This window comes from Artemia franciscana, chromosome 8 (genome assembly GCF_032884065.1).
Source record: "Artemia franciscana chromosome 8, ASM3288406v1, whole genome shotgun sequence".
Classification (NCBI taxonomy): domain Eukaryota; kingdom Metazoa; phylum Arthropoda; class Branchiopoda; order Anostraca; family Artemiidae; genus Artemia; species Artemia franciscana.
Window position 1 is genome coordinate 20668111 of NC_088870.1, and position 22531 is coordinate 20690641.

General features: G+C 33.8%; 2 protein-coding genes across 6 annotated transcripts in view; one reads left to right on the top strand and one right to left on the bottom strand.

Moving 5' to 3' along the window:
• The window catches only part of LOC136030114 (disintegrin and metalloproteinase domain-containing protein 28-like), a 125015-nt gene extending 110126 nt beyond the window's left edge, over positions 1-14889 (top strand). The window contains exons 8-12 of one of the 4 annotated variants that reach the window (XM_065708790.1): positions 3235-3375; positions 4818-5024; positions 8791-8980; positions 10352-10763; positions 12281-14889. In XM_065708790.1, coding sequence (XP_065564862.1) covers positions 3235-3375; positions 4818-4970 — 294 coding nt within the window. In that variant the 3' untranslated portion in view covers positions 4971-5024; positions 8791-8980; positions 10352-10763; positions 12281-14889. Of the gene's footprint in view, positions 1-3234; positions 3376-4817; positions 5025-8790; positions 8981-10351; positions 10764-12280 lie in introns of those variants that run through there. The other 3 variants (XM_065708791.1, XM_065708792.1, XM_065708793.1) reach the window with 3 other exon arrangements.
• A 3705-nt stretch (positions 14890-18594) lies between these two features.
• Positions 18595-22531, bottom strand: part of LOC136030116 (uncharacterized) — a 92462-nt gene continuing 88525 nt past the window's right edge. For both annotated transcript variants that reach the window (XM_065708794.1, XM_065708795.1), the window contains one exon: positions 18595-18730. The gene's annotated coding sequence lies outside the window, so the exon portion shown is untranslated. The remainder of the gene's footprint in view (positions 18731-22531) is intronic.

Genomic DNA, 22531 nt, shown 5'->3' on the forward strand with positions numbered 1-22531 from the left:
TTTTGAAAAATTACTCCACTCATTGGGCGTAATTGCTTAGTTTCAACTACACTAAGAATGTAGTTGCAAGCCATGAACTATATGAACACTCTTTCGTTTTGAATCAAAATGCTTGACAAGTTTAAAAAATAAGTGCATCACCTATACAAAAATAATGAATTACCTAAAAAAAATAATCATATAGAAGGGGCCAAACTGTGATTGAAAAAAAAAATGCGATGGAGGAATCGAACGCTTGACACACTTCTCACTGTGATTTTCTGGCAAACCACTTGCCCTGGAAAAAGAAAAAAAAAGAAACAAAAAAAGGAGAAAGATCAGTGCTACCCATGCAAAAAACTAATTTTTCTTGTTGTCCAAGGTGGGGAACTGCAATTTCTCTCTACAAGATTCTCGACTATGCTGACTCCAATGATATACTCTTCATTTTGATTTGACACCCTTTCTGAGGGGTTTCAGGCTTTTTTGGAAATCGCCATAAATTTCTCTTCGCAAAAAAAAAAATCTACTTTTAAGACGAACCGAAATGATAGTTACCATTACTGAATCAATATCAGATGGCAAGTTTTTGTACTAGGCAGTATTTTCTAAGCGCGTTTCTTAACTCTTGGTTACTATGGGCTGTGGTTCGCTCTTCCCTAGGTTGCAGCTACTGTTGCAACCATGAATCACTTCACAATGTCTTGGATCGGAGATACACAGAGAAGTTCTATTCGAAAAGCTATTTCTATATATGTTTCGTATCTTTATTATGAAAGAGCATGTAATTTTTTGGAAAAGAGACATCTGCCGGAAATTCATGCTGATAATTTGGTATGTCTGAAACCTTGTTCAATTTTTCTTACCCTGGGAAATGTAATACCCATCGTTTTTCTATTCAGAAGTTTTGAAATGAAGATAATAGCTTTTAGTCAATTTCAGCAATTTTTTGGGGGAGGGGAGAAGGAATAAAAAAGATCTGCATAGCAATTACGCAATAATGTATAACATAGCAGTGGTCAAGATTGTATTCTGGAACAGGCGCAACTGGAAGATAGCACACTTGGACAGTTACACCTCGATTATTGCATTTGGACGAGAATACCCAGGAGGATTATACCCACAGACAATCGTTGCCGATCTGATTTTAATTCTTTTGAATGATCACGACCGGACTATTACTCCATTGACTGCACGCTAGGTAATTCGAAAATCAGAGATATTAGACTGTCAATTAATTTATCAGCATTTTTGATCATGTCATGATTGTAGACACTAGTATAGCATAGGCCCACTCGAAAGAGTCTTTCTCTTTTGTTTTAAGTTAGGCTACCCTTTTCATGTAGTGAATAAAGATCACACTTATACGAACGGATGACATCAGTACATAAAAGTGTGATCTTTTCTCTGAATAAATCATGTGTGATCTTTTTTGTGAATATTTTTTTTTCGTTTGACTGAATACATCAGTCTAATGTATTCACACATTTCCTTCTTCTAAGCTACAATTTTCTCCCAAAAGGGCCAAAATTCTTAATCGAGCAAATTTAAGCCAGCGGTCCAAAAATTTACCAAGCTGGTTTAAAGAGGTATTAATATATTATTTTCAGTGCCTGATTAGTTCTTCTAGTAAATATTGTCAGCAAGCCCAATCTTTGTTTTAAGGATGAAATAGAATAAAAAGTTTGTTGCATAAACTATTCTAATTTCATTAATGAGCAATCTAGAAATTAGACTTTATAAATCAGTTTATTAAGTAATATCAGTAAATTAAGTTATGGTACTCAATTATTGTATGGTACAATCTAAAGTACTTATCTCTTTCAGCCATTACACTCAAGAAGTGAAGTAAGGCTAATCCTAACAAAATTTACCTAAATATGGTAAAAATATAATATTCTAGTAAAAAAATTATGGCAACTACAACAGAGAACTATGGAAAGCAGGCCGCCTAGAAGGCATTATATTAAATGGTATTTAAATGGTTTCTAACCTAACCTAACCAAAATACTAGCTCTATATATAAAACATGACATTTAAATATATTTACATGGTAGTTTATCTCGCTCACACTAAGCTGATTATCACCTAGTACATATAGTGAAATACAGAAAGAAATCAAGTTCCACTCAACCAAGAAATTGAGTGTGGTGGCTATAATAGACATGTATCCAATTTAACCTTAAATATCTGTTTATAGGTTTCAACATTCTAGAGTTAAGTTCTCGGGTCCAGTCAGTGAGACAAATTTTAAAACGAACTTGACCAAAAGAAATTAAAGAATAACATTAAATTTACCAAGTACTTGATACCGAGTACTTGTGTGGTACTGCTATTCCCCTTATCTCTTATCTTTTAAAACTAAAGCTTAATTACTGCTTAATTAAAAGTGTTTTAGAGCGGAAAAGTAAAGTCAGGTAATAATTGCTAATATATTAAAAGCTGTCAGTTGTAATTTTCTGTCACTGTTTTATAATTTTAATATGCCAAAAAAAAGTGTATTAATAAAGCCGTAATTTTCCCAAAATTAAATGTTTTTGAATCTTGGATTTTTTGAAATAAAATGAATTAGCTGATGAATATGTAGAAATGTTATATTTTGTAGTTTATTCTAAACATAGTAAAGATAGACTATGGGCTCTATTCCCTCTCTCACTTTTGGCAATATCATATATCTCAACAACTCTTATTACTTGCAATTTTTATCTTGAACAGCTTTTATAATCTATTTGAAATTGTTGTTTATGCTATTTAAGTCACTTCAGAAACTGATTTTTTTTTCTTCTTTGCATCGCATTTAAAAAACAATAAATGGAGTTGTTCTTAATTTTGGCTTTTTATTTAAACCTAGCTGTTGAACTAATAATCGTTTCGTCTCGGACTTACACTTTGAAACCGAAACGTCGAAGAAAAACCGGATTAACACGAAAAACACGAACACGACCGGATTATGTTACACGAACACGACTGCATTGTTAGCAGAAAACACTACCAGAGTATTGCACCCAATGACTGCACACCAAATAATTAGACAATTAGAAATATTTGACCGTCAATTAATTTATCGGCATTTCCGATTTTGTCGTAATCGTAGACACTTGTAGAGAATAGACTCATTCGAGGGTTTTTTTCCTCTTTCTTTTTTTAAGTTAGGCTCCCCTTTTCATATGGTGGAAAAGTCAATAAATGCGGTTGTTCTTAATTTTGGCTTTTTATTTAAACCTAGTTGTTGAGCTAATAATTGTTTCCTCTCAGACTTGTACTTTGAAACCGAAACGTACGGTTTGTCGAAGAAAAACAAGTGAATGTGACCTACCAGAAACTTGTGACGGCTACAGTGAGTTTTGTCCACCTAACAAATATCAACCAGACGGAAAACCTTGTAGGAACGGTGAGGTATGTTTAATTTTCAGAAATTAAAAGTGATTAGAAACTAATTTATTCGCTGTGTATTATTATCGCTATTATTTGCTGTTATGAAACATTTTTCCCAGCCTTTTTGACGAGTGTCTTTGTTTTTTATTGTCATTTATTTATTTATTTTCGTTAATTGACCTCCTTAAATTCTTTTTCTAGTATTATTGGTTTAAGGCTATTATTTCTAGTTATTATTGGTTTAACAAATGAATCTAATCTATATCTAGACGGAGCCTTTTTCTCGTACTGTTATCACACAAAAATTAAACTCCAGCATGAAGAAAGGTAGTTAACGAGAAGTGGAACCCCAACCCTTATTTAGTATAATCTTGAGTAAAATATTCAAAACAAAGATATTTTACCGATGAAATTTCTCAAATAAAAGCAACGAATCCATTCGAGCCCAAGCCATAAATCTGGACATATATAGCAGAAATATGCCTGGCTTGTCACAACTGCCAAGTATGTTTTTTCTTCTGTTTTCTGATAGCTAAAGATAAAGACCATCTGACTAACAGGCAGTTCATACGGAGCAGAGGCGATGAGGCGATGAAAACGATGTTTGAATTAAAATGGAGTAGTTGTGGGTATCAAGTCATGGCTAATTGTAGAAAAAGCCAAGACAGATAGTCCAATTGAGTGAGGAGAAAAACCTGGCATTAATTTCCCCTTATTAGGATTGTATTAAAAGGAGGTTAGTTCATTTGATAATAGATGTGTCTATCTATTATCCTTCTATGCATCATTGCAAGGGCAATAAAACCAAGGTAGATAGTAATAGAGCTAATATAGAGATAGAACCTATAGTTTTCCAAGTGTTCGATTAATTTGGCTAGGGTAAACGGCGGAAGTATGAGGGTGCCTCTCTTATTAGACCAATACACGGTTTGTTATCTTTTTGCAAGTCACGCTTGCCAAGAGTCTCAGGCAGGTTGACCCAGAATTTAAAATTGACATAGGACCATTAGATTGCCTGGAATGAGAGGTAAACAAGGGACGCTTACCTATGGTCTTAGGCATATGACAAATGTACATAAGAAAAGGTCATCTACTTTTATTCGTGACAGGAGTATTCAGACAGAAATTTGGTATTTCTACCACAAATATATTTCTATAGAAAAATTTTATTTGCATATTTCAAAGCTTCTTTCCTTTTTTGTATATTCAAAAAAATTGTCCTTCTCTCATTGCTAAATCACAACTATTATGCTTGAAAGTTGAACATCGTTTAGAAACGATGTAGTGCTGTCCGTAGAAATTACGGACAGCACATGCAATTGGTGCTGTAGTTTGTGTAATTTCCATTTCATCGACAATTGTGACAATAATGTGTTACGATGACATAAAAAAAAAATGAGTATTCTATACTCTTTCTTGAACCTATCTGTGTTTCAAACCCTTAACGAAACATTACCTTAAAGGTTTTTTGTGTCAAAGGAGTTTGCCCACCACCTATATACCAGCAGTGTCGAATAATCTGGGGCGATGAATTTAGTAGAATAGAATATGGCTGCTACAGGGCGAACAGTCAAACAGGATCAGGTTCAAGAAGACGACCTGTTGGATATTTGTAATTACTATTTTGATCACAGAAGAAATATCACGGTGTATGAGCGCTGTAATGATGAGTAAGTTATTAAAACTTTCCATTTCTTTTTATCATATTGATTCAAATAGAAATTTCAACTCTAGGACGGCACCTAATGCATTATAATACTGTATATAACTAATTCAATTAAATTAAGTTGTGCTAATTGAAACAAACTTGGCTTGTTTCTGCTTCAGTTCGCTTAAATCACAGCTTTGTTTACCTTATTTTGACGTGTTGGTGGTATAGAGAAGATATGATTCTTACTTCAAAAATCCTGAATAGCAATACCACACTGTCTGATCTGCGTTACCCTGAAAATTTTGCACAAACAAGAAGATATTCTTGAAACACTTTGATGGAGTGTATAACATAAATCTATTCTTTTAAAATCAATTAACTACTCGATTAAATAGACTGAGTAAAACCAGATCAGAAGCAACGCTCTAGTGTTTCTTGTAGTAAAGAGCCATAAGCCTTCTACGCATTATTTAATATCTTTTATTATTATTTTTTTTTCTGAGCCACTTCATATGGAAGGGGAGCCTTCAAAATTATGAGGGATTCATTCTGTTGGAAATTGTAAGTTCTAGTGCTCTTTTTAAGAGTAAAAAGTGACAAATAGTCATTGTTTAAAATATTCAAAGATCCAAAAAACATGGATCCGGGGACGGTATGAGCCCCAAAGCCCCTGGGGTAAGGTACCTAAATAATTCAAACTGTTTAAACAGATATTTTATAATAGTAAAGGGGGGGGCTTGTGCAATATCTAGGGATGTCTAAGAGTATTAAGTTAAAACTTTCATGGAAATTTGAGAGGATGTTCAACTAACCCAAAACCCACTATTTGCATCCAGATTGTTAAAGGATATGCTAATGTTACTAAGTTGATACCTTGAGGAAATGTCGAGGGGGTGTTAAACTAAAAAGAAAGGCACAATATATATCCTGGTTATCAAAAGGGCGTGTCTACAATATTTCAGGAGTGACTAAGAGTATTACGTTAAAACTTTCAGGTGATTGCTTAGGGGACGTCAAACTAAACCAAAAGACACTATGTGTATCCAGGTTATCAAAGGTATGAATCTCCAATATCTCAGGAACAGCGAACTTCACTAAGTTGCAACTTTCTGAGAATCTTGAGAAGGTAGAACGGCTATGGTTATTAAGTTAGAACCTTCTGCGAATAATCTGGAAGATTTTGAGCTTAATCAAAAAAAATTTACACTTTTGCAGTAAAATGGTATCGAAGATTGGGATGATGTTGTTCTTCTAATGTAATATCTCTTTCTTCTTCACCTTTATTTTGACTCAATCTGATTCTCGCTGTCGCTTGTCTTCTAAGAGCACAATTCTTTGTTCTTCGCTTTCATTTTTTACACATTTTGATACTCCCTTTTGTGTGTCTGCTAACCGCACAATTTTTTGGTTTTCGCTTTCATCTTGACGCGTTCTGATTCTCGCTATCTTCTAACCACGTATTTCTTTTTTTTTCATTTTCATTTTTGATTCGTTCTGATCCTCGTTGTTGGATGTCGCGCAACCGCATATATTTGTGTTCCTAACTTTCGTTTTGACTCGTTGTAACTATCGCTGCCGCTTATCAATGAACCGCATGTTTCTTTGTTCTTCAATTTCGCTTTTGACTCTTTGTAATTTTTCTTTTCGCAAGTATTTTAACCACATATTTCTTAGTTCCTCATTTTCATTTATCATTACCTCAGACATTTTTTCAATTCCCTTTCGGAACAAAATATCTGCACTCAATACGTAAAAACTTCAGAGTAAGCATTTATCGTCAAATCCTAAAGTTATTCACACATCTTCATGGCATCTGTTGACGGACAATGGTCCAAGAATCTATGGGCATTGAGGTGACATGCACAAGTCAAAGAAGGATTTTGATGCCTGGCAGTGAATGGCACGTGCTCGTCACTTATAAGTCTAAATTAAGTATTAAGCATCACATATTTTGACATTAAACTGCTATTTTCATTATGGGTATGTTTTATGCTATGCATGTTTATTTTCTACGTTGCACTAAACATTCCATATAATAGCCTATTTAGCAGAATGGATAGGTGTTTTTATTATTGTTAAGCTTTCCTTTTTGCCATTATCTCCCGATATAAGTGGTTTCAGTCCACTGAAGTTGATCACTAACCCTATACCATATTCTTTGTAGCATGAAATTTCCTAGTTAATTAATCATTCAACATTCTACCAAACTTTTTGCCTAAAATTAAGATGTTCGTAGATTGGAGATTATGTTTTCATTAATTGAAATTTGTTTTTTAAGGAGTGACAAGAATTAGTTTATCTCTGACAGAGATGCAGGCACCCTTGGGTATGGGAAAAAGGATACTGAAAAAAAAGTATTGGCAGCACTTGTACCTAATAGGGTATATTAAAATTTATTTTGGTAAAAATCTTGTCGCCTATTCTTAAGAGGTTGATAGATTATTAAAAAAAAAGTCAAAAACATAAGATAGGCTATACATACCTTAAGATAAAACGTTGAATGATCCAAACATTATATTTGTATATGATGGACTATGATGGATAATATAGTGTTGTAGCAAACAGGATCAAACTAGCCCACATGTGTTATAAGGGTCTCTGTCATGTTTAAACGCTCTATTTCTCTCTTTTTTTTTGTATTTTTGCTTTCATTTTATGTTAATGTACCAAGCACTGTAAAAAGAAATTTTTAGGAAAACCCAGAAACTTAATTTTGGATGTAAAATACATCAATAGCAAGTATGCAGTTTTTAGCCTTAGCGGGCACCAAGTTTAAAATAAAGAAAGCAAGTAAAAAATCAGCAGAAAATGAGCAAAAAAGTGTCATCATGTATCTTTAGAAAATGTAGCTTTTGTGTTTGCTGGAGCAAAAGACAAACACTTCCATTAATTGGCAGTAAAATGGGTAAAAAGTAAGCGAAAGAATTTGTAAACTTCATGAAAATATATAAGAGTGTACTGTCTTGTTTTCAAATGTGAATTTAAAAGAATTATTTAAATTATAGAATAGCTATAAATCTCTACAAGCATTATTATGGTTTTTTTTTAAATAAGTCAAGTTTAAACACTTCGAATTGTTAGTTAATTGACTTTTCTAAAGGAACACCCTAGAAAAATCAATTATCCTGTTTTGTCATATTTATCAATTTGTGGTTAAAAATGTATTCACATATTACTTGGATCCTTATTTTCTTCTGATTCTGAAAACATCACTTTTATCGCTTTATTTTTTAAAATGGAAAGCAAAAATATTAAGTTAGATCAATAGGACAAATCCCTAGATGAAAATATAGATTGGACTCTTATTCAATGGGGCAGAAATGTTCATCAAAATATAAGGGCTTACCTTGAGGGTATTCACCCAGTTTACACCAATTGCGTAAACGGGAAATAACGTGTGATTCACATAATCCAAAAGCATTGTCAAAGTTCGAATATCGAAAAGCATTGTCAAACTTAAAAAACTAGTTTACGCTTATTCTGTTTTGTTTTACGGTTCAGCTTGGCAACACTGTCCACAAAAACTTCGTGCAAAACTTTTTATCGAAATATTCTTGTAATGACTAAAAGAAAAATCATAGAACACCTTGATGATGAAAAATGATGATGAAAATGATGAAAAATCATTTGCAAGTATGAATAGACACCTAAGATAGAGTAAGGGGACAAAAGATGCTTTCATTTTCATGTTGGTGGTACTTTAAATTTGTCTTAAATGATCTAGTATAATTTGCACTTTACCTTAAGGTTTTATAGTTTCTTCCCATATGCACATCTTTTCCTAGGGATATTTATTGCGGCGTATTGCTCTGTACCACAAAGGATGATGGCGCACGGCCAATTGTTCGGCTGAAAGATAGCTGGAGGTTTATTGAATCTGATGGAAACAGAATGTATCATTGCCGTGGAACGCAGACGACGGGCCAGGTGGACAGAGGACTTGTAAGAGATGGTACTAAATGTGGAAAAGGAAAAGTACACTTGAATTTTTTTTGTGCCTTTTTTTTCATGTGCTTTTCAACGCAGTCTTCGCCCTGATTGAAAAAAAATAATCATGATCGTGAATAGCTTTTGGAAACCCTCTGTATGAAATGTTCGCACCTGAGACTTCAACCAACTCAATTTAATGTAAAGATTAAAGGACCACTTAGAGTGTATCTTGTCCCAAAGTGCAGTTGGTATGATTTTGGTTCTGACAATATTTAACTGACAACAATTAATTGACATTATAGAAGAAATAAGGGTCTCCTCTCCAGATGCATTTTTTCTGTTATTAATGTGAATACCATGATGAAAATTTCAATATCAAATCGTGATACATGATGTTTGAGGGAGATTTAGGTCCAGAAAGGTATTAATAACCCATCTTTCCTCCCTAAACACCAAAACAAAGTGATCTAAGTCTGTGTTGTCTGATATCAAGCTTTTTTTATCGATGATATTTCGTTCGTATCCTCTAATCATTTTTGGTGGGTCTTAATTTTTTTTTTTTTGAAACAGAAGGATATAATAGTCTTATCAGTCCTTAGGTTTGTCTGACGCACAAACGTAAGAATATGGCTAAAAAACTTTTAGGCGGTACCCACTAGTATGAGGTAGAGCTTGAATTATGAGTTAGAGTCGGGAAAAAGAATATTAGTTTTAGCAAATCATCTCCCTGTGACTGTTGGAGTTTGTGGCTAGAAGGCTAGACCTTTTATCTAGAGTCGGCCACTTCAATTCAATATAACTATAGGTCTATCTTGTTCTTTCATATATAAAGGTTGGTGACATCGTTGAGGAGCTAGGGATATCTTGGCTCCCCAAAGGCTTTAAATTTAAGAAATAATGACCGTCCAAAATTAATCTATTATATTCATCTCTTATGATTTTCAGTTAGGTATATTTAGCATTGTTATTAGCTCTTTTATATCAATTGACAAAGCCCTAGAAACGTCAACATATATCCTTCTTTTTTTGCTGCTTAAAAGATCATTATAGGAGTATAACAGGATTTTCCTTATAGCTATCAACTCCGTGGCATAGTGGGAGCCGCCTGTCCACCATTCGCCTTTTTGAAAACTTGTGTTTTTACGTAGAATACTTTTTGACTGAGCATGAAGTATACAATTTTTTTTTAGTTAAAAATCAGCTGATTTAATCTAAAGTGTTATACATACTAGAAGACTTAATACTTTTTATTTTTCTTTAGTTTCGTCCAGGTTTTAGAATAATCTTCTGTTAAATTCTAGCTTTTCCAATCTTTTGCATGAGATTTCTGGATGCTGCTTTTTATTTATCCTAAATGTTACATGGTACTCCAAATACATTTCTTGAATTCATTCCAACATTTGAAATTTTTTTTAGATGTGTCTGGATCATCGATGCATAGACGTTGGGAATGTGCCAAAAAATTGCTATGAAAACTGTTTCAATCATGGAAAGTGCAAAGATGGACATTGTGTATGCTATCCTGACTATCAACCTCCTTACTGCGAAAAACAAAAAGAGGGTACGAAATATTTTTTACCAGCTTCGAAATTTTTGACAACCATAAAACCTCGCACTAGTAAACCTCGGACCAGAACTAAAAGACCACCTTTTACTTCTCTTATATTTACGAAGAGTATTATTACCAGAACAAGGGCATATACTGCCACTACAATACCAACAGGGATTGTTGCTCGACCAACTACAATATGGACACCTACTCAAAGACAAACAACGACAGCCATTAATCCACCAACACGTGGTATTCACGATGAAACTGATACTTCAGGTATCGTGTTATCTTTATTTTAGAGAAAAGAGGATAAAAAGAGACAGTAAGACGAGAAAAGAACTTTTGCAGTTCCTCTTTCGGTAAGAGAGTGGGCAAACTCGGAAATTTTAAATTGGAAACATAGTTATAAGGTTTTTTGACTACGCTGAATAAAATGGCTATCTCAGAATTTCGATCCGGTGACTTTGGGAAAATAATTAGCGTGGGACTAGAACTTTTCATTTCCGTTAGAATGAGCCCTCTCGCAAGATTCTCGGACCACTGGGTCGATACGATCACCCCTGGGAAAAAAATAACAAAAAACAAAAAAAAAACAACAAACAAATAAACACGCATCCGTGATCTGCCTTCTGGCTAAAAATACAAAATTCCACATTTTTGTAGATAGCAGCTTGGAACTTCTACATAAGGGTTCCCTGATACGCTGAATCTGATGGTGCGATTTTCGTCAAGATTTTATGACTTTTAGGGGTTGTTTCTCCCTATTTTCTAAAATGAGGCAAATTTTCTTAGGCTCATAACTTTTGATGGGTAAGATTAAACTTGACGAAACTTATACATTTAAAATCAACATTAAAATGCAATTCTTTTGATGTAGCTATTTATATAAAAATTCCACTGCTTAGAGTTTTGGTTACTACTGAGCCGGGTTGCTCCTTACTACAGTTCGTTACAGCAATCCTCCATTGTATATTCTCTAAACGTTTTACGGAAACGCTATACGGAAAAGATATGCAGATGCAATATAAAAATGTACACTCTGTGTTCTTGAAAGTGAAAAAAAAACCTAAGAAATAAACATAGGCATCAGCTTGCTTAAGTTAACAGGCAAGGCATTGTTTTCTAATAATTTAATAAACCAGCCATAAGCCATAGATAAACCAGGTTGATAAGCTGATTAAATAAGAAGCATCTTAGGTGTGCTGTAACTGACAAATATTTAAAGATGTACCATATTTATTCGTAATGCTATATTTTGTTAGATTTATTAAATTTACCAAAAAATGTGATTAGCTGGTTTATTTTTTATCATTGATTTCACAGATGCGCTTTAGGAAGTAAGATTGCTGTGCGAAAACTTTATGTTTAACTTGTATCTTTGTTATCATCGATTTCACAGATTAGCTTTAGGAAGTGAGACCCTTGAGCAGGGATCTAAGGTGGTAGAACAAAAACTAGCAACTTCCTTTATTGGTTGCATAACGATACATAGAGGGCAGCTTATACGCAGACTAACCGCCTTATTAACACTTGAATCTTGATTTTCGGCTGAGAAACATGTTATTACCTGAGTTAAGCTCTACATAATGAAAAATACATAAAATTTCAATTATGGCTGATTTCTCAATTAATTGTGGCTACAACAATCTTGTTCCAAGGCAAACTGCATCCATTTAAAAATTGGGCTCGATTCGACAAACGAAATCGGTATTCCATTTTTTTTTTTTGAAATAATATGCATTACCTTAGTGCATTGTTAGTTCTTTATTGCTTCATTAATTCTTGTATTTCAGATTTTCCAGGTTCGTGGATTGTCTTGATTGTCTTGGTTTTACTGATTTCTGGTGTAACTTTTATCTTTTACATATTCTACAAATTCAACCCACAAAAGAAATCCATGCATAAAAGATGGTTTCAGGAACAATGTGGGAAATTAAAGCTACGCCGAGAGATGTTACCTGATATTCTCCCCCAAACTACAGGAACTGAACGGAATTTCAGCGATTATACAACAGAGCCATCTAAAAGAAGATCGTTTTTTGTTATACTTTCTGATGGAACGGTTTTAAATACCCCTAGCCAAGAAAAAACAAAGGATACTTCTTGTCACTCCAATAGTAAAACAGAAGTTGTGTGGCCTCATCTGAAAGAAACAAGTGAGAGCACCAAAGCTGTTACTGATAAATAACCATCATTGTCAAAATGGTGGCTATTATAAATAGTCATGACCAAAAAGAAAACGTGCATCTCATAATTATTTCATTAAAGATTTAGAAAGTGGTGGTAATCCCTGAGTGAATTTCAATTTATAAGCTTGTTTTCGAATGTCTGTTTAAGTCACAGAAGGTAGAGAATGGCCAGCCACAAATTAATAAAGAGTGTCTTACTTTATTCACCTCTATCTCCACGACTACCAACATAAGTTTTATGTAATATAAGACAAAATGAAGCCACACCGCTCAGCTACATCAATTCAGTTTGAATATGTTTCATATTGAAGCGCGTGAAGAAAAAGTTCTTACCATTAAAAGTGTAAAAGCAAAAAATCATTTTCTTGCAAAACTATGAAAATATAAACTTTTCGAAACCCTTTCGTGAATGTGCAACCTTTCATGACACTCTTTCATGAGGGCACTATAATATGAGACAAATACAGTTTTTAGAAAGTATTGGCGGAAAGATACTAGTTTTATATTCCAGTATATTCCGGTTTGTCGATATCCTCCATTAAAGTTTTATAGTTAAGAGATAAAAAAAAAAATTCGTTTCATCTGATTATATAATTTGGGTTATTTTTTAAAATATACTCGCTAAAATTTATAATTTTGTATCATAGTTCGAATACAATTTACTCAGTGTCAAGATTAGTCAACCGGCTTTTTGTTTCTGCATTATAGGGTTCCTTTCCCGTATTAAATCAGGAATTAAGCAGGGTGGCATTCTATCCCCTTGTAAATGGATCGTATTGATGGACTCTCTCCTAAGGAGCACAATAAAGGCAATGAGAGAACACAGAACCAATTGGGGAAATAAAACTCTCCTAAACTAAGATTATGGTGATGATTTAAGCATCCTAGATGAAGACGTTACCAAAATAAATGAGATTTTACGGGTTTTATGAGTTCAGGGTAAAGGAATAGGTTTGAAAATTATTGTTAAGGAGACTAAGTCGTTAAGACTAGAAATAAGTAAAGGTAAAAGGGTGATATTGGGTAACAAGAAGATTGATCAGATGGACAGCTTTACATACTTAGGTAGTATCATTAGTAAAACCAGAGGGTGCAGCGAAGGCGTTAAATAGAAAATCTAAGGCCTAGGGTGCTTTTTCACGGTTGAATAAAGTTGGGAGAATAGGAATGTAAGTAGCACAGAGCCCGTGCCACCAGCGTTTGTGTCACAGGGAGCCATCGCTGGCACTGATATTTGGCCCAGAATTTCACACTGGCTCTTGGTTTTGGTTACTAAATTTTTGGAGGAGAGTTATTGAAAACTCTATTGTGCTATCTACGTAAAATAATCTAAATAAATTTTGCCTTGAGAGGTTAATTCTATAACCACACAGCTCTCTCTGTCTCTAATTCTCACGTCGCTAGAACTTCCTAACGCTCGGAGCTGGAATGGGGAGATACTAATCTGGCTCAAATGACCGCTGCTCCCATTCCTTCCAATTGACCCAGTCCTTTGAGTTGCACCTCCCCAGGACCGTATATTCCCCGCGAAAGATATCTCAAATAGCATAGGATCCTTTTCATATATTAAAACAGTTTATACTCTCTCTCTCTCTCTAGACTCGACCTAGGCAACGAGGGTAAAACAATCATACATAAAGAGGTACAAATTTCACCATTTCTCTTATCAGGTTCACGAGAAAAGAACCCACGAGAGTCCAGTCAATCAAAATTATCAAGGAGTGATAGAGTGCCTCGCCCGTTCCTCTGAGTCGACGGCTTAATTTCTCTCTTCTTATCCCACCGACTTTAATCGTAAACACCTGTTTTTTGGCTGGCCAATGAGGCCTTGCCCCACTGTCTGTTTTCATAGCTAAGATAATTAGCGAGGCCATGAAAACTTACTAAAAGAAAATTTAAAAGAAAGATTACAGGATATATAAGGGAAAGTAGTTACTGGGTAAAACAGAGAGGCCCGAAATGGAAATAAAATAAGCTTACAAAAAGACGTTTAACTGATAATTAGGGCTAATGGCCTGAACAAGGAAGATATTGGGATCTACATTACAATATTGGAAGCTACAGTGATGAAAGTGGTCTAGTATGGTTCTGAAGTCGGTCGGTTTGAAAAACGAAGGAATATTTGCTAGGTATTTTCCAAAAAAATGCATACATATTGTTTTGGTTAACTGACTGACTGACCGTATCTGAAACAATAAACTGAACGAAAAATATGGTTGAATCCTATTTTTAGGACTATAATGAGAGAAAGGTTGAGATGGCTAGGACACGTTCTGTGGATGAGTGATAAGAGATTGCCAAAGATTGTCCTTGTTGGCCTACCATCTAGAGCCAAATGAAAAGTAGGTCGTCCCAGAACAGGGGTGGGAGGACATCGTGAGGAAAAGTTCGAGGGAAATGGTTTCTTTCTGGGAGGGAGTAAAGAGGAGGGCTTTGGATAGATTTGGATGGAGGAGGAGCGTGCGATGCAGCATTGAAATTTTTATTTTTCTATATCTTCTTCACCGTTCCTTGAAAAATTAAGTAGACCGACTTTAATTAACTTGAGACAGGTTTAAATAAATGGAAATTTGTATTAATAAAGAACACATTCGTTAGTTAATGACAATTTGTTAAAACCTGGCCTGAAAACGTCTGGAGATAAGGTGGGGGGGGTATTTACAAATCAAGATTTTGCCAAGGGTGCAAGAGAGGCCAGAATTTCCACCGAGTTCAGGAAGGGAGGGCAGGCCCAGAGTAATTTTGGGCCATATGAAATCAATTTTAAAATAATAAAAAATAATATTTTCAAACCGGGTAGACTTACTTGGTTCGTTCTATGAATTAAAGAAAATGAAAACTTCAAAAAAAGTGTCTAATAAAACTAAACAAATATAGAAAGAAGAAATTGAAGTATTGTTGGGATATACCCTTTGGAACGTGCATAAGCAAGTCTATTTGAGGTATCTCACTTCCATACTTGAGGTAAACTCCGGCCATCTATAATTTATGAAGAATGAACAATGTTAAGCTACAAGCACGTCCCTCCTCCCGCTCATCGTAGTAAAAGTAATGATCACTTTCCTAGTGTTACTTCCACTATAGCAGGAGCATTGAAAAGTCTGAAAAGTCCAGAGAATCGTAGGAAACACTTTTCTTTATGGTAAATTGAATTTATTTTTCGAGATTTTGCAAATTTTAGCACTTCCTGCTCATATTTTTCTGCCAGACGAGGAGGAACATGCTCACTCGTCTCCTAAGAATATCTGCGTGCTACTGTTCTTATTTATATTAAAAATTAAATGCTTGGTATTCACTGGACCCAGAAAGTCGCAAATGCACATATAAGGAGTATCACGGGCTACCTAGGAGCAGATGGAGCTACCTAGGTCACGTACTAAGCATGGACGACACCAGAATCCCCAAGAAAGCATTCTTTTGGCTACCCGAAGGCACCTTCAACAGCGACCTGCGTCAACTTTATGCCTCCCTATAACCAGAGTGGGAAGACATTATCGCTGCTGCCAGTTACAAAGACGATTGGAGACTCTTCTTAGACGCATTGGGTGCCTCTGAAGGCACAGGAAGATCTGAGGTCTAAGGTATACTAAAGTATTTTAGCATTACGTTAGTGTCATCTAGGTCAACAGCCGCAAGACAGCTCAAAACAACTGATGATAATTTGCTAGATGTTTTCCAGTGGAGTTGTCTACGGATTCTTTGGATACCCGTCTGACTGACCGTATTTCAAACAGTAAGTTGTACGAAAAATGTGATTCTATGTCGCTTTCTAGGGATGTAATGAGAGAATGGTTGGGACAGGTAGGACAAATTCCGAGGATGAAGTAAGACAGATTGCCAAAGATCGTTCTTTTCGGCCAACTACCTTGGGCCAAATGAAAAGCAAGTCGTCCCCGAATGGGATGCGAGGATGTCGTAAAGAAAAATTTAAGAGAACTGCGAACTTCTTTGGAGGGTGTAAAGAGGGGTGCTTTGAGTATATTGGAAGGGAGGAGCAGCGTGCGTAGCTATATTAGCCTCAGATGAATTGGTCCTGCAGTGAGTTGTTGGTAGTAGTAGCAGCAATAGTAGTATCATATCTTCTAGAAATGGACGGGTTGGAATGATAAATTCGAGAACTTAAAAAAGGAGCTTAGAAAGGGTATTTTTTAAATCGGACTTGTTTTCTTATAGCGTGATTGCTTGTAAACTGTAGGATATTGACATAATAAACCTAATTCTTTCAAAAGATACATTTTACAGTATTTTCGCATAGTCTATGATGATGTTGGTTAGACTCAACCAAAAAATAATGGAGTCTTTCTTTGCTAGTTTCCCTCCCAAATGAATATTTCTAAGCTTCTTCGGCTATGAACTTTAAAAACTTTGAAATTTACAAATATATTACAAAGTTTTGTTCTTGTTTGTGTTTATTTTGGTAAATTTTTAGCGTAATGAACGCTATAGCCGAGGCAAAATTATCTATATTAATGGATAAAATTTATCAATTTAGAGGGATCTTTTCTTTTTAATTTTCAATCAAAAACTTATGTTGAACCTTGCTTATGTTCAGGTTTTTCTAGTCTACTAAGGATTCATTATTTAAGCCTATTGTTTTATTAGTTCGATTTAAAATGTAAAAGTTTTTACTTTTCATTTTTATGTTTCCTCTTTGTATATCCAGGTGTAGATTTCTATTAAATCAACTTAGTATTGTTGTAAAAAGCTTGGACCTAGATGGTAACTAGATAATTGAAAATTCAGAACCAGAGTATAATGTTTGTCCCTTCACTGTATTTAACTTCTATTGTATTCGTCTGCGTACAATGTGAAATCCAAATGAATGAATTCCATCCTAATCCAACGAATGAATTTCGTTGAAATAGGAAGTTTGAAAACTAATATGACAACCTTCATAATAATGGTTTTCCGTCACCAATCCATGACAGAACTATTCAACTTACAAGTAAAATGGTCCATGATTTGTCAGGTAAAATAACCCACCAACCCAAGTTTGAATCCTTACACACCTTAGGTAAACCAGAGTCATACGCCTAATTAGTCAACGTGACATAACCAGAGGACTCAAGATAGTACCAAGAGCATTATTTACAAATGTTTGAGGAGAAACCATGACAGAAATCAGAAATCACACTGAACACACTAAAAAAGTAATCAATTAAATATTGCATATAAAATACACAAACTCAATTAGCGAAATTAGTATTAAACTGTTTTTTCTTCGATTTAGGTTGGTTAGTAAAATGACACCCAAATAAAGTGTAAATAAAAAAAATAATTTATTAGCAAATGACGGGTAAAAAGTTTTAGTCGAAGACTTTTTACACTTAGGAGAGTGGTAGACATATTGGACTTCGACGATCTATTTGAGTTTTCAACCTAATTGTATCAGTTGAATATCTACAAATAACTTTTTTAGAATTCATGCTTCTTTTCTTCGGTAATTTTACTTTTTGTGTCTATTCTGTGTTTAAAGAAAATAAGCAATTTCTTATTCAAAATCTCATATAATTTAACAACGAAACTTTTTTAACCAAATTGAAAAATTAAGGAGAATAAGAGAAATAGAGTATTATAAGCTAAAAAACATAATCTATTTATGGCTGTGTGGATTTAGAGTTTTTTCATGTGAGGTATTCTTTTCTTGTGTATTTTATCTAGTACATGTTATGATGAGTATAAATAAGAAGTTTGAAAACTAATATGACAACCTTCATAATAATGGTTTTCCGTCACCAATCCATGAAACAACTATTCAACTTACAAGTAAAATGTTCCATTATTTGTCAGGTAAGATAACCCACCAACCCAAGTTTAAATCCTTACATACCTTAGGTAAACCAAAGTCATACGCCTAATTAGTCAACGTGAAATCACCAGAGTACTCAAGATAGTACCAAGAACATTTTTCACACATCTTTGAGGAGAAACCATAACGATTAGATTTATTAACGAGATTAAAATGGGCAGGCAGGGATAAACGCTGAAGGATGAATTTTCCTGTTAGTTGCAAACACTTTTCTTCTTCAAGCAGCACGGGCACATCCATTGGACCTACATAAGAAAAAATAATTTCTAATGATAAAAAAACAGGCATTAAAAAACTGTCAGAAACTTACTACCGATATGATTTTCATACAACCGCCACAAAAAGCAGAAAAGTAAAAATTATATAAACATAAAACAAGGTTTAAATTGATGCTTTGAATATTGATTTTTTCACACTTCCAAATAGTACAATCTGTAGTTAGGGATATTCGAATTATTTTACTGTAGACTTTTCAAATAGACTTTTTAATTTTTGGTAATTCTATTTCACAATAACCTAGAATATTCCCTAAGAATCGTTTTATTGTACTGTACCTTAGAAATCAGAAATCACAATGAACACACTAAAAAAGTGATCAATTAAATATTGCATATAAAATACACAAACTCAATTAGTGAAATTAGTGTTAAACTGGTTTTTCTTCGATTTAGGTTTGTTAGTAAAATGACACCCAAAGGAAATGTAAATAAAAATAAAAGTATTTATTAGTAAATGACGGGTAAAAATTTTTAGTCGAAGACTTTTTACGCTTAGTACAGTGGTAGCGATATTGGACTTTTATGATCTATTTGAGTTTTCAACCTAATTGTATCATTTGAATATCTACAAATAACTTTTTTAGAATTCATGCTTCTTTTCTTCGGTAATTTTATTTTTTGTGCATATTCTATGTTTAAAAAAATATACAATTTCTTATTCAAAATCTCTTATTATTTAACATAGAAAACTTTTTTAACCAAATTGAAACATTAAGGAGAATAAGAGAAATAGAGTATTATAAGATAAAGAACATAATCTATTTATGGCTATGTGGATTTGGAGTTTTTTCATGTGAGGTATTCTTTTCTTGTGTATTTCATCTAGTACATTTTATGATGAGTATAAATAAGAAGTTTGAAAACTAATATGACAACCAAATTAGAATTTTTGATAAAAATGATAGTATTCTGTTGTCCTTAATGAGTACAGAAATACCTTAAGTTTTAGATTTAGCAATCGTGTCTCAAGTCTTTTCAATTTGATACCAAACTTTTCAGCATTTGTCACCGAAGATTTTATGTCAAGTTCTCTTTATAATGGTGTTGTGTTTCAATTAAAAATTTCATATGGATCTGCCGCATCAACTATTAACAGAGGAGATTCTTGAAAAGAAGTATGTATCACATGAGTCTGAGTAGCAGTCGTGAAACAAAATCTTCGAATCTTGTCAGAACTTATTCCATATAACACCTAACAATCTTCTTCAATCTGAAAATTTCAGTTATATCTAGAAGAATATTGCCTATATTGTATTGGGCTTATAAAGCTAGAATCGATTATTATGATATTGCTTGAATTTTGTTCAATTCAATGGGTTAGAATTTTTTTAGAGATGGTATAATAAATACTTCTTATAATTTCTAATATCACTACCTTAAAAATGTTTAAAAATTTCTTACACGGTGATCCCTTCAAAAATGGCCCGATAGCTTGTAGGTCCTTTTATTATAAGTTAAAAATCAATTTGATGTTCTAAGTTGCATAGATTCATTTGAGATTTTCTTATGAATGTAACGAATAAGAAAAAGCCATCCTATATTGATAGATGATTGTAAATGGGATCGGAAGTACTAGAGCCATTTTTTTTCAAAAACTTGAAATAGGACTGCGCCATTGCAACCTATAAAGCCCTACAGCACTTTTTTGGACAACATGTTTTGATTAGTTAAACTGACAGACCATTTTTGAATTTAGCTATCCTCTGATGGTGGATCACCTGTAGACAAAAATAAAAAATCAAATATTAACCTATGAAAATTGAAGGCTCCTAATCTACAAGGATGTAACATAACCATCGCGTGACACTGCAAGTTCACAGACTTCTGTCAATAAAATAAAACATTTTTTGACAATTATATAATAGCTAAAAAAAATTTGGATCTGTTTTGGACCATACGGGTCAGTTTTTCTTCGATAATGTTTCTTTAATTCTTTTTGTTTAGGAATATAGTAGAAATTTATGTACGGTTAATATATACTGTTTAATCACCTCAATGATACTGTCGTCGATGTTAAGGTGAAAATCGATTGAAAAGTTAAGCAACTAAAATTCAATATTTCATATGACTGACACATGATTGGGACTGACCTTGAGGCCCAGACCAACACAAATCTTCGGACCGGTGCCTAGATTTTGAGATTTTCTCTATAATTTTTTTATTTTCTGTTTACTTTGTCCTTCATACCTTTTCGTATTCCTCCACTCTTCCCTCCTCTAATATTTCATACCCTCAAAAACAAGTTTTACGAATTTGCACGTTACAAAAATATTACATTTTATCAATATTAAAAGTTTAATTTTGAAATTGCCTATGTAAATATTGAAAATAGGCGTTAAATTTCACGGCCAAGCCGAAAACTTGGTGATCTCATAGGGGAATGTAAACCATATTTTGAAACCCAAGGCTTTAGCTTCTTTTGGTCTGTAAAACAAAATGGAACCGGAAGGCTGCATATGGGGCCAGTGACCATTCGAAAAATTAAGTTCAATTCGTTAGATTTAGATCTCCAATTGAATTGGTAGTTTTAGAGAGAGTCATTTTATACGGTTTAAATTTTAAAATGAAAAAAATTATTTATTATTTGCTTTTTATTCTTCGTGTCTTTATTTTTTTCGCACATTTTTAGTATTTGTTTTTCCCTTTTTATGTGTGCTTTTGTCTTTTACTATTGAGCACGGACCTTGTACATTGGTCCAAAACACGAGTAGCTGTTATTCCTTTCGCCATAATTGGCATTTTCCCAGCAAATCTTGGACTTTCCCTTCTCGTTATTATTTAACGCTACCTTTCATCCCGACATTGAAAAAATAGATGTCTCTCTTAACTTTTATAAGGCTTCTATAGTTAACTCTGAAAAATCAGAGGGTTTCGACTAAGATTTTGACAATGTGTTATGTATATACTCACAGTCAAATCTAAAATGAACATCAGAGAACATATTATAAGGAGTAGGAATGTTTCATAGCTGGGAGTCTATGTTTACACCGTCATTTTACTATAGATCTTTCATTATTCAATTCGATAATCTATAATTTTACATTGATTTAATTTGATCAATTCATCATCACTGTATACTATTTGCCCCTGTTTGTGACGACAGCTGCATGCATGGTCGAAAGGACTAGCTTACATATTGAATGATAGTTAATCCAATTTAACCCTTTTTACCATACAAGGTGTTTTAGTCCGCTCTTGGCGTGTTCAATGTATGTAATAAAAAGCAAAAAAAAAAGGAACAGCAACAACAGAACCGATAATAACAGTGACTGAAACTAGTTGCCAGGAAATATCTGTCTGAGGAGGGGTAAGAATAAGTCTACATGAATTTTTCCTGGAGTTAAATCTATAAAACAAAATTATGTAGCCTGACCTATTAAAGTATAAAGTTATTTTATTCCAATATTGAACATTTCCTCACTTTATATGTAGTGGAACCTTTTATATGTAATTCTGTACTTTATATGCAGTGTTATAGGAGAGAGGGGTATAAGTGGCAACTGCACCTTGTAAGCCACCGTGAGCGGCTTTTTGGCCAAACTAATGGAGAAGTTTAAAGCGCAGAAAGAAACAGATGTAAATTGTCATCATTTTAGCTAAAGGATGTTATACCTGAAAGACACCTTAATATATCTTTATTGTTTTCCACCTATCAAAAACACTAATGCACGAAAAAAGTCTGTTTATTTATTTCTTCATTAGGCTAAACCTTTATATACTCTTATTAGCATTAGGAGTAGAGTCATCCAAAAAGTAAAAGTTGTCACT